Here is a 12,970-nt window from a genome sequence, read left to right as displayed (position 1 = left end):
GCACGTCGACGAGCACGTAAAGCATCTCTACATGCTGCGGTCCACCAGGGGACCAGTACGCGACGTGGAGAAGAAGTAGGGTGAGGGATGGAATATTCAGCAGCAGCGAGAATGACTTCCGTGAGGTGTGCGACCTGACGATCGCAGCTTGTGAAGGTTTGATCCTGAAAGGTAGCCCTGGAAGAGAAGAGCTCCCAGTCTGCCTTGGAGATGGTCCAACGAGAGGAGCACGGAGAGGGAGTATGCTGCAGGAGATGGATAACACACGGGAAATGGTCGCTCGAATATGTATCAGAAAGTGCATACCACTCAAACCGGCGTGCAAGTTGGGGAGTACATATAGAGAGGTCTAAATGGGAATAGGTGTGAGATGTGTCCGAAAGAAAAGTAGGGGCGCCAGTATTGAGGCAGACAAGATCGAGCTGGTTGAAAAGGTCTGCTAACAAGGAGCCCCTCGGGCAGGATGCTGGAGAGCCCCAAAGGGGATGGTGGGCATTGAAGTCTCCAGTTAACAAAAATGGTGCAGGTAGCTGAGCAATAAGTTGCATCACGTCTGCCCTGGTAACGGCAGATGACGATGGAGTGTAAACGGTACAAAAGGAAAACGTAAAAGTGGGGAGAGTAATGCGGATGGCAACTGCCTGCAGGCCGGTGTGCAACGTGATGGGATCGTAGTAAATATCATCCCGGACCAGCAACATAACCCCTCCATGAGCTGGGATACCTACCACAGGGGGTAGGTCAAAACGCACAGAGGTGTAGTGTGCCAAGGCAATTTGATCGCATGGGCGTAGCTTCGTTTCCTGGAGGGCTACGACAAGCGGACGGTGCAAGCGGAGCAGCAACTTCAAGTCCTCTCGGTTGGAGCGAATGCTGCGAATATTCCAGTGAATAAGTGCCATCGTAAGAAAAGAAAGATGAGAGAAGTGGTCACCTCGAAGGCCGCTTAGGGCCTGGCTTCGAGCGAGCACTGCCGCCGCTATCAGTAGGCGGACAGTCATCGTCCATTGGGTCTATAGGGTCATCGGCCATCTCGGGAGGATGGCCGGGAGGGGGAGCTTCCTCCGCCAGTGAACGGCCAGATGTACGGCGACCAGCGGTGCGGCCAGGCGAAACGGATGACGGCCTGGGGCGGCAGCCGCTGGGTGGCGCAAGAGAAGAAATGCGCCGTGGCGGGGAAGGAGAACTGTGCTTCCTATGCGCCTTTTTGGAAGGACGTGTAGTGGAAGTACCGGTCGAAGGCTGTGAGGTCGAGGTACGGAGGAAGTCTGCACGGGATGGTTCCTTCTTGAAGGCCCGTGCATCTGACTTCGGTGTCTTCGTTTTAGCAGAAGCTGAAGAAGGTGCTCGTGTCTGTGGGGTGATGGGAGGAAGAGGAGACTTCGACCGCGCGATCTTAGCACTGGCCGAACGGACGACCGTGGTGCTGAAGGTCAGATCGCATGTCTGGGTTGCTACCTCCCGGGTAGTCCGAGGAGAGGCGAGGACAGTACTGTATGTCCCCGCTGGGAGCAGCGTGGGCTTCCTACTAGCCAATAGCTTGCGAGCAGCCGAGGTGGACACTTTCTCTTTGACCCGAATTTCCTGGATACAGCGTTCTTCCTTATAGACAGGACAGTCGCGGGAGGATGCTGCATGGTCACCCTGACAGTTCACACAACGAGGAGACGGAGGTGGACAGTCACCCTCATGGGCATCCCTGCCACAGGTGACACATTTAGCCGCATTGGAACAAGACTGTCGAGTGTGATTGAAACGCTGACACTGGTAGCAGCGCGTAGGTGTCGGGATATAGGGGCGAACAGAAATAACCTCGTAGCCCGCCTTGATGCGCGATGGCAGCTTAACACTATCGAAGGTCAAGAAAATTGTCCGGGTCGGTACAAGGTCATTGTTGACCTTTTTCATGACCCTATGGACAGCCGTCACGCCCTGCTCAGCGAGGAATGATTGAAGCTCCTCGTCAGTCAATCCGTCGAGGGAGTCAGTATAGACCACACCACGAGACGAATTCAAAGTTCGGTGGGCCTCCACCCGGACAGGGAACGTGTACAGGAGGGTGGCCCGAAGCAGTTTTTGTGCCTGAAAGGCATTCTCAGTTTCCAGTAATAAGGTGCCGTTACGCAACCTGGTACAGGATTTGACAGATCCGGCTATGGCATCTACGCCCTTCTGAATAACGAAAGGGTTGACAGAGGAAAAATCCTTTCCGTCCTCAGTTCGAGAAACTACGAGGAACTGTGGGGCAGGCGGTAGTACTTTTGTCACTGTTGGCTGGTCACGTTTCCGTTTTTGGGTCGAAGTCGAAAGAGATGGAGTAGAATCCATTGCGGAGGAATCCCCCATGATTGCCAGCGTCTCCGATGGCGCGCTCCTTCCTTGTGGGGACCCTCTCAGAGGGCACTCCCGCCTTAGGTGAATGTTTACACCTCAGGTCACACCTCCCGAGAAACAGACGGAGGGACCAATCGGCATGGTCAGAAGGTATCAGCTCAGGCAATCACCCCTCCCCGGGCCTGGCCTGTACCAGGGGGTACGCGCGTGCCTTACATGTCTACCCAGGGCGGGGACTTACGCGTTACCCCGTCACCGGCTACGCGTGCGAACGCGTGGGTCGGCCTTCAGACACGCACAGGGAGGAAGGAAGAAGAGGAAAAAGAAGAGAGAGAGGGAGAAAGAGGACAGACTGTCTCAAACGCCGAGGCGGAGACCAGAGAAGGCAAGGAGAAGAAGGCAATGAGAAAGCAAGGAGAAGAAGGCAATGAGAAGGCAAGGAGAAAAAGGCAATGAGAAGGCAAGGAGAAAAAGGCAATGAGAAGGCAAGGAGAAAAAGGCAATGAGAAGGCAAGGAGAAAAAGGCAATGAGAAGGCAAGGAGAAAAAGGCAATGAGAAGGCAAGGAGAAAAAGGCAATGAGAAGGCAAGGAGAAAAAGGCAATGAGAAGGCAAGGAGAAAAAGGCAATGAGAAGGCAAGGAGAAAAAGGCAATGAGAAGGCAAGGAGAAAAAGGCAATGAGAAGGCAAGGAGAAAAAGGCAATGAGAAGGCAAGGAGAAAAAGGCAATGAGAAGAGTAAGGAAGACAGTGAGGTGGAGAAGAGCAAAGAAAGGAACCAACAAAAGGAAGGAAGAAACGAGAAGTGAAAAAACCAAAAGGACCACGATGATAGGTCGTGGAACCGTCCGTCTCCGGACGCAGGCGCGAACTACCCCCGTGAGGGGGATGGACTCCTTTTAGTCGCCTCTTACGACAGGCAGGAATACCGCGGGCCTATTCTAATCCCCGGACCCGCAGGGGGGTCTTCAGTCCTGAGACTGGTTTGATGCAGTTCTCCATGCTACTCTATCCTGTGCAAGCTTTTTCATCTCCCAGTACCTACTGCAATCTACATCCTTCTGAATCTGCTTAGTGTATTCATCTCTTGGTCTCCCTCTACGATTTTTACCCTCCACGCTGCCCTCCAATACTAAATTGGTGATCCCTTGATGCCTCAGAAGATGTCCTACCAACCGATCCCTTCTTCTGGTCAAGTTGTGCCACAAACTTCTCTTCTCCCCAATCCTATTCAATACTTCCTCATTAGTTATGTGATCTACCCATCTAATCTTCAGCATTCCTCTGTAGCACCACATTTCGAAAGCTTCTATTCTCTTCTTGTCCAAACTATTTATCGTCCATGTTTCATTTCCATACATGGCTACACTCCATACAAATACTTTCAGAAATGACTTCCTGACACTTAAATCTATACTCGATGTTAACAAATTTCTCTTCTTCAGAAACGCTTTCCTTGCCATTGCCAGTCTATATTTTATATCCTCTCTACTTCGACCATCATCAGTTATTCTGCTCCCCAAATAGCAAACTCCTTTACTACTTTAAGTGTCTCATTTCCTAATCTAATTCCCTCAGCATCACCCGACTTAATTAGACTACATTCCATTATCCTTGTCTTGCTTTTGTTGATGTTCATCTTATATCCTCCTTTCAAGACAGTGCCCATTCCGTTCAACTGCTCTTCCAAGTCCTTTGCTGTCTCTGACAGAATTACAATGTCATCGGCGAACCTCAAAGTTTTTATTTCTTCTCCATGAATTTTAATACCTACTCCGAATTTGTCTTTTGTGTCCTTTACTGCTTGCTCAATATACAGATTGAACAACATTGGGGAGAGGCTACAACCCTGTCTTACTCCCTTCCCAACCAACGCTTCCCTTTCATGGCCCTCGACTCTCATAACTACCATCTGGTTTCTGTACAAATTGTAAATGGCCTTTCGCTCCCTGTATTTTACCCCTGCCACCTTTAGAATTTGAAAGAGAGTATTCCAGTCAACATTGTCAAAAGCTTTCTCTAAGTCTACAAATGCTAGAAACGTAGGTTTGCCTTTCCTTAATCTTCCTTCTAAGATAAGTCGTAAGGTCAGTGTTGCCACACGTGTTCCAGTGTTTCTACGGAATCCAAACTGGCTTCTACTAGTTTTTCCATTCGTCTGTAAAGAATTCGTGTTGGTATTTTGCAGCTGTGACTTATTAAACTGATAGTTCGGTAATTTTCACATCTGTCAACACCTGCCTTCTTTGGGATTGGAATTATTATGTTCTTCTTGAAGTCTGAGGGGATTTCGCCTGTTTCATACATCTTGCTCACCAGATGGTAGGGTTTTGTCAGGACTGGCTCTCCCAAGGCCATCAGTAGTTCTAATGGAATGTTGTCTACTCCCGGGGCCTTCTTCAGCTCAGGTCTTTCAGTGCTCTGCCAAACTCTTCACGCAGTATCATATCTCCCATTTCATCTTCATCTACATCCTCTTCCATTTCCATAATATTGTCCTCAAGTACATCGCCCTTGTATAGACCCTCTATATACTATTTCCACCTTTCTGCTTTCCCTTCTTTGCTTAGAACTGGGATTCCATCTGAGCTCTTGATATTCATACAAGTCGTTCTCTTAACTCCAAAGGTCTCTTTAATTTTCCTGTAGGCAGTATCTATCTTACCCCTAGTGAGATAGGCCTCTACATCCTTACATTTGTCCTCTAGCCATCCCTGCTTAGCCATTTTGCACTTCCTGTCGATCTCATTTTTGAGACGTTTGTATTCCTTTTTGCCTGCTTCATTTACTGTGTTTTTATATTTTCTCCTTTCATCAATTAAATTCAATATTTCTTCTGTTACCCAAGGATTTCTACTAGCCCTCGTCTTTTTACCTACTTGATCCTCTGCTGCCTTCGCTACTTCATCCCTCAAAGCTGGCCATTCTTCTTCTACTGTACTTCTTTCCCCCACTGCTGTCAATTGTTCCCTTATGCTGTCCCTGAAACTCTGCACAACCTCTGGTTTAGTCAGTTTATCCAGGTCCTATCTCCTTAAATTCCCACCTTTTTGCAGTTTCTTCAATTTTAATCTGCAGTTCATAACCAATAGATTGTGGTCAGAATCCACATCTGCCCCTGGAAATGTCTTACAATTTAAAACCTGGTTCCTAAATCTCTGTCTTACCATTATATAATGTATCTGATACCTTTTAGTATCTCCGGGATTCTTCCATGTATACAACCTTCTTTTATGATTCTTGAACCAAGTGGTAGCTATGATTAAGTTACGCTCTGTGCAAAATTCTACCAGGCAGCTTCCTCTTTCATTTCTTAGCCCCAATCCATATTGACCTACTATGTTTCCTTCTCTCCCTTTTACTACTGTCGAATTCCAGTCACCCATGACTATTAAATTTTCGTCTCCCTTCACTACCTGAATAATTTCTTTTATCCCATCATACATTTCTTCAATTTCTTCGTCATCTGCAGAGCTAGTTGGCATATAAACTTGTACTTCTGTAGTAGGTGTGGGCTTCGTATCTATCTTGGCCACAATAATGCGTTCACTATGCTGTTTGTAGTAGCTTACCCGCATTCCTATTTTCCTATTCATTATTAAACCTACTCCTGCATTACCCCTATTTGATTTTGTGTTTATAACCCTGTAGTCACCTGACCAGAAGTCTTGTTCCTCCTGCCACCGAACTTCACTAAATCCCACTATATCTAACTTCAACCTATCCATTTCCCTTTTTAAATTTTCTAACCTACCTGCCCAATTAAGGGATCTGACATTCCACGCTCCGATCCGTAGAACGTCAGTTTTCTTTCTCCTGATAATGACATCCTCTTGAGTAGTCCCCGCCCGGAGATCCGAATGGGGGACTATTTTACCTCCGTAATATTTTGCCCAAGAGGACGCCATCATCATTTAATCATATAGTAAAGCTGCATGCCCTCGGGAAAAATTACGGCTGTAGTTTCCCCTTGCTTTCAGCCGTTTTATCATATATGAAGTACAAAAATGCACGGGGGGAGGGGGGGAATCCTACACATAAAAATGTTATTTCCTAGATTTTCCCACATTTTATACCTTTTTTTTGTGAAGTGGAAAAGCATGGTTTCACTGTAGTGTCCACAATGTAAGCTCTTATTACCTGAAACTATAATTTATACATACTGGTTGTGTCAGAAAAGTAATGCATCATTTTTTTTTGTGACGACTACATGTCACAGAGGGGTCAGACCAGTTGTGGAGGACGGGGCTACTAGCATTCCAGGAGTAGATTGCTAAGTGGCTCTGTTTTTGGAGCGTTAGGATCGATTCTTCCACGATTCTCAACACAGTGGTCACATCAAACTTACGACAGAGGTAGAGCAACACTATGCAAAAAAAAATTGCATGAAGCTTAATGAGATTCTGCTGGAAACTTTTGGAATGCGTAAGGAAGCCTTTGAGGCTGATTGCCTTTCCAGATCACAGATGAACATGGGGCATAAGATGTTTATAGAAGGTTGCAAGTAGGTCACTGACAACGCCCATGCACGATGCCCATCAACACCACGAATAGATGACCATCTGAGTCTTGTGCGCCAGTTACTGAATTCAGACCTTCAAATAAGTGAGATTGAAGTCCAAATTACTGGACTTGCTAAAAATAGTTTTTCACAAGATTACCACACAGAAGATTTGTGCAATACTTTTGCCCAGAGCTTTGATCGACACGCAAAAGCAACACCAAATGGAAGTGTATGAAAACTCAAGCTACTCTGAGGATGATCACATTTCCTGGATAACGTGATCACTGTAAATCAGTCATGGGTCTTGCAGTATGATCCAAAGTCTAAGAGGCAGAATGTGGAATGGCACACTATGTTGCTGTCACACTGGAAGTAGTTTTGCATGATCAAGCCCCGGGTGAAGTCCATGCTCTTTGTATTTCTTTATGCAAAGTGGATAGTGCACCATGAGACTGTGCTCTCTGGCCAGACCATCAATGCTCAATTTTACAAGGAAGTGCTCCAGAAACTTAATCTCAGGGTTATCTACCTCCAAAAGGAATACCGCACTTGGTGGAAACTGCACCGTGGAAACACCGCGGCTCACACTGCCTTTGAATGTCACAGCCTTCCCGACTCAAATCTGTTTCACAATAGTGCTGCAGTTGCCCTAAAGTCGAGACGTGATTCTGGCGGACATTCTTGTTTCCTCAACTAAAAGGGGACCTTGAAGGACAGCATCTAAAGTTTGTCAACAACTCTGAAGCTACTGTGGTGGCTTCCCTAAAGAGCAGGCCAACTGAAGAATTCCAGAAAGCTTATGACACACAGAAATCACACTAGCAAAAATGTATTCATGTAGGAAGGTGGTACTTTTAAGAATTTTCAGTTGTTGAACCTACCCAATTTATTTTTTTAATGTTATGCATTCCTAAAGATTTGATATAATTAATTTTTTCTTGAGCCATCATCAAGGATGGATTACTTTCAAGACAAACACTATAGTTGAATGACTACTTAAAACACTGCTGTAATTTACAAAAGTTAGAAATTTTTATTTCATCGGGTAGAAGGTGACAACCATGTGAATGAATGATTTTAAAGAAGCAGCTTAGGTTAAACTATTTTCAGAGTCAACAGACTCTGATCCAAGACTTAGTGCAATACCTATTAGCCTATTAGTGCTGATTATTGTTCTTAGTTTTGGCATAAGCAATGTACTACTACTACTACTACTACTACTACTACTACTACTACTACATTAATCTTTAAAGTAGTTCTCTCTTGCAAATTACTTCATAATCGCCTAAAATTTGTTCAACACACTGCCAATATACCAATGACACTGCCTTTTTACATTAGTTTTTCAGCAACATTTTACTTAAATTTAACACCTTATAAAGACTTAAGTGCTAAGTATTCTGACATTTGTAGGAAGGAAACACAGTGAACTGAATTTCTGGAGACACATGCATGAATATTGATGAATTGTGTTTAAGTGGAGAAGTACTTACATCTGCTACTTCCAGAGCCTGAGATAGCAAAAATAATAATACCCAGGTATTAATAATAAAGTTAAAGAATTACAGCAGTAAAGAAAGAACACTCAATGCTTTGCATGTCAGGCTATTTCCTCAGTATTTTAGAATTTTCTGTTTTGAAAGTATGACAAAGAATTGTGTTTTTGTACATTTTGGGACAATAGTATTCTATGCATTAATGAGCAAAATCTTTATCTCTGTCTACTGCTGTCCAGATAACATTTCAAGATACGATAATAGCATAAGTGTGCACTGAACAGACTTTTCATTCTTCTCTTTCCATCCACCTTTAATGGCACAATCATGTCAAACATTGTTGTATTCTTTGTACCTTCATGTAATTGGTGTTATCACACTGTGGAGCTTTCCCGTACATGAACTACCTATTTTAATCCCACTTACAAAAAGGGAAAAAAAAGACACACAGTTTACAAATTGCATTTCACCCCCGTTTATATCAGCTTCCAAATTTTGTCTCATGAATTCTAACAAGTCTTCACAATTTTATAATTAGCAATCACTGAAGTGGCAACATTTCTGCCTAGTCTGAAATACAAACATCTTGTAAAAAAACTAAATAAAAGAAATGGTTGTACGTATTTATGCAACCAAATGCATGATGCACGGTAAAGGAATCGCTCTACCTGTGCTCATATGCATGTTATTTAAAAAACTTAGTACTTCAGATAATTACTCCAGTACTGACTAACATTATTAAATGTTAGTAAGTTTTCCACAATTCATAGCTAATAGTGTTCCACTTTTACTACAACAAGATTACACTGACTAGTATATCAACATTAAAAACAGTTACTTCATATGACAGTTTTTTATTAAAACATATATTAACATTTTATTTAGTTCACAGAATTTCAAAACCAACAGTAAGAAATTCACTTCATGTTTTCTTCACATCATATATGATATACAAATGGTGGAAGCATTCTATGAAATTTCTCTCAATTTAGCACAGCTCAACATTTTATCAGCATATTACACACACACACACACACACACACACACACACACACACACACACACACACAGAGAGAGAGAGAGAGAGAGAGAGAGAGAGAGAGAGAGAGAGAGAGAAACAATTAAATTTTAAACAAATTCTCACCGCATGAATATCCTTGTTCTTTGTCCGAGCTTTCTCCAGGTTTCGGTTGGCATTCTCATAATCCGTTAAACAACGTAAACGTCTATATAAAAGCTGTTTGGCAGCAAACGTGTCTCTCATATAATACCTTAAGGTATCAGATAGTTTCAGATCCTCATCAGAAGCAACTCTTCCTTCTATTTTCTGCAAAGCAATGAACATACTATGTTTCAAGTTTATGAATTTGACCAACACCAAATTGTCATGATATATTTGGGAGACTTGCTTTACTTTATTCACATCCATGACGCTTGAAATAAAATGAAATATGCACCTCCAACAGCTGGAACTAATCATCAATGGCAACAGCAGATTGAAGACACTGGTGATTTACATACAGTTAAACCCACATGTCAGCTCATGTACTCTAACACAGAGCATATTCAACAGAGTTCTGAATGTAGTCCTTGGGCCAGCTGAGAGTTAGCCAAGTCTCTTGTGTAGAGTGCTCTACAGAGGCAGTTAGATCTCAAACCATACAGGATCCAATTACTGCAAGTCCCTTGTGAATTTTGTTAATTTATTCTGGATGTGGAGATGGAAGACAATTTCCTTTCAAATCTGGCATTAAGTAACGTAGCTATACTCCCTTTAAACAGGAAAGTGAAGTGCCACAATGCAAGAATATGTGGAACCACCACATACCATAATCTGTCACGAGAATCAAAAGCTTAATGTTTTTGGCAGTTTCCCCAAGGAAAGATTTATGACCAGAATCACTACATTCTCCTGGGTGCCATGTATATATGAGGGTTGGAACTTAAATAGTGGTAACTATTTATTCACAACCAATACAGAAGAGTTGCACGTCTGCACCTGTTACATCCTTCAAAGTAGTCACCAGCATTGTGTAGAACCCATTGCCAGTTATGTGGAAGGCTTAGTATACCGTTAGCAGCGTCTGTTCTGTTGATGGTGGAAAGTAGCAGTTTACTGCCTGTGAATCTCTGGAACAGTTTGAAGCGAATGCAACGAAGTGGTTCCTTCATCTTTGGAATCAAATCAAAGTCACAGGGACTTAAGTCCGGGGAGTATAGTGGATGGTACAGTACTTCCCAGTCCCATTGACCAAACAGAGCAGCCACAGCTTGTGCTGTATGTGCCCGCACATTGCGGTGCAAAGTGATGGGAGGGTTGCGCAGAAAGTGTCGCTGCTTCTTTTGCAAATCTGGTCGCAGGTGATGCTCCAAAAATGAACAGTGATGCTGTGCACTGACAGTCTGCCATGAAGGAATGTAATGTGTTAGGGTAACACCATCACAGTCTTACACAAGAATCACCATAACTTTCACCATACTGGGGCTCTGACGCACTTTCCACTTTCGTGGCAACCCATAACGACACCATTCGTTGGATTGGCGTTTCAGTTTTGGCTCATACAATGTGGCCTATGTCTCATCCAGTGTTGTGATATGATGTAAGAAAGCCTCTCCTTTGTGCTCATAAGGCTCCAAGTGTGTCTGAGCAGCATCTTAATGCATCAATTTCTGCATTCCGTCAAATCATGTGGAAACTATCATGATGCAATTTTTCGTATGTCCAGGCGTTCCTTCAGGATGCGAAGCACAGTCGTATGCGCTAATCTGGTTATGCGGGCGAGCTCACTAATTGTACGGCGTCGATCGCTGTCCACTAACGTGGCAACGGGATGCACTACTTCAGAGATGCTAGAACGACCTGCCCGATGCATGTCTGCCACAGTTTGCCGACCTTCTCTGAAGCCTTTTACCCAACGTGCCACTGTTCTGTACGGCAATGCCAATTCCCCGCACGCCTCTAAGACCTCGATGACAATTTGATCCAACTCCATTGCTCCTGTTTGGAAAACATAGTGACACTGTTACGTTAGACTGCTCGCTCACAAGTGACCGTTTCCCTCAATTGTGCACACGCCGGTGACGTGAGATGGGCGAGTCCATTTGCTCTGAGGTAAGGTAGGTATGTCAACAATGTGTGTTATCAGTGACAATAGTAGATTTCATTGCACAGTGTCTCCACAGCAGTGTTGCCACCATTTAAGTTCCAACCTATGTATAAAAAAATCTAAGCATAAAAATTCGGAACACCGTAAGTGACACATTACGGCACATATGTGTATGTGTCACATTTTTTTGGTGTGGCTATAATTAGGAAAAGCGACACCACTAACATTGCTAAATACCTCACAATCTGGCAAATAATATCAGTGTAAACCACTGATATTTAAGCATTTTCTCAGAAACGTGAGCCTATAATGATTACTGATCAAGGCATGTAATTTAATTCCTCTGCTTCTACTTGTGATTTCCCTTTGTTGTGTGATGGGTTCTGTAATTGCCGATAACTTTTTTCTCCAGAGTGTTTCTGTATTGGCCAGTGCATCAGGTGATTCAATTGGCTGACAGCTGATTCTGTAACTATCACCTCAGAACAAAGTTACCTTACAAGAGACATGATAACATCCTGTTTGATCCCTATTTATAACAAAATATAGCTCAGGTTTCAAGTTTGAAACAGTCTCATCATCCCCACAGTTTTTGTTTGTCTTCAAGTCAGTGGAAATTTGTTCCACGAGTCCAACAAGGTGTAGTGAAAGATAATTTTAATACTGTAATATTGGATGGTTCTTTTGAAAATAAATTATTTCAGTCCTAAGTGTAAGATAAAATTTACCTAAAGCTCTATCCTCTCTCATGAGGAAGACATTCTTGAGAATTACAAAAAGCTGTTTTGAAGCACCCTGTACATTTTTCCTCTTACAAAAAGCTTAGCAATTAATCCTTTGGAGTCTTCCCTGTTTATAGGTTACACCACTTCCCCTCCCCTCCTCTCCCTCTACCTACAGTACTGAAATTACATTCTTGGCTCTCAGCCAGTGGCTCCTGCTGGCAGGAGCACTGAAAGGGAAGTAAGGGTGATGAAGGACTGGTGACGTCCAGGAAATGGGGAGAGTTGCAGAAAGTTTGCCCCCGAACCCCGAATTGGGGGAGTCTTGCTTGATGGGACAAGAAGGAAACACTAATTGTTGGAGACTGCATTGGATGAGATTTGAAACACTGAGAATTTAAATGTGGAAGATAGGGTAGTAAGGACAACAGCTTACTGACAAAACATCATGCAAGGGTTAAGAGCATAAAGGCAAGTGCATTATACGTGACAAATGTGAGGAGGGGGAAACAGACTGCTCAGAAAATGAAAGATTTAGGAAACTAAAAGGGAGTGAAGAAAGGAATAGTTACTGAATGGAACGATTGAGATCAAGGACTTCACATGAACTAAGGCCAGGTGGGTGGTGAGAACCAAGGACATCTAACAACAGTTCCCACCTACAGAGTTCTGAGAAGCTGGTGTCGGAGGAGAATCCAGATGGCACTAAAATGGTGTACATACTGTCATCATTAAAACATTGATCAATAAAAAGACAAATATTATTGATGTCTAAAGTGGCACTATTTGTTATCAAAAAGTGGCCCATC

General features: G+C 43.5%; 1 protein-coding gene across 4 annotated transcripts in view; it reads right to left on the bottom strand.

Moving 5' to 3' along the window:
• The window catches only part of LOC124591894 (sorting nexin-6), an 82,964-nt gene that overhangs the window by 28,513 nt on the left and 41,481 nt on the right, over positions 1-12,970 (bottom strand). For 3 of the 4 annotated variants that reach the window (XM_047131782.1, XM_047131779.1, XM_047131781.1), the window contains 2 exons: positions 9,477-9,659; positions 8,330-8,347 (listed from right to left, as the gene is read on the bottom strand). In XM_047131782.1, the coding sequence (XP_046987738.1) occupies positions 8,330-8,347; positions 9,477-9,659 (201 nt within the window). The remainder of the gene's footprint in view (positions 1-8,329; positions 8,348-9,476; positions 9,660-12,970) is intronic. The other variant, XM_047131780.1, reaches the window with a different exon arrangement.

This window comes from Schistocerca americana, chromosome 2 (genome assembly GCF_021461395.2).
Source record: "Schistocerca americana isolate TAMUIC-IGC-003095 chromosome 2, iqSchAmer2.1, whole genome shotgun sequence".
Lineage (NCBI taxonomy): Eukaryota > Metazoa > Arthropoda > Insecta > Orthoptera > Acrididae > Schistocerca > Schistocerca americana.
Note: the sequence above shows the minus strand (reverse complement) of the source record. Positions and strands in the feature narration are given on the sequence as shown.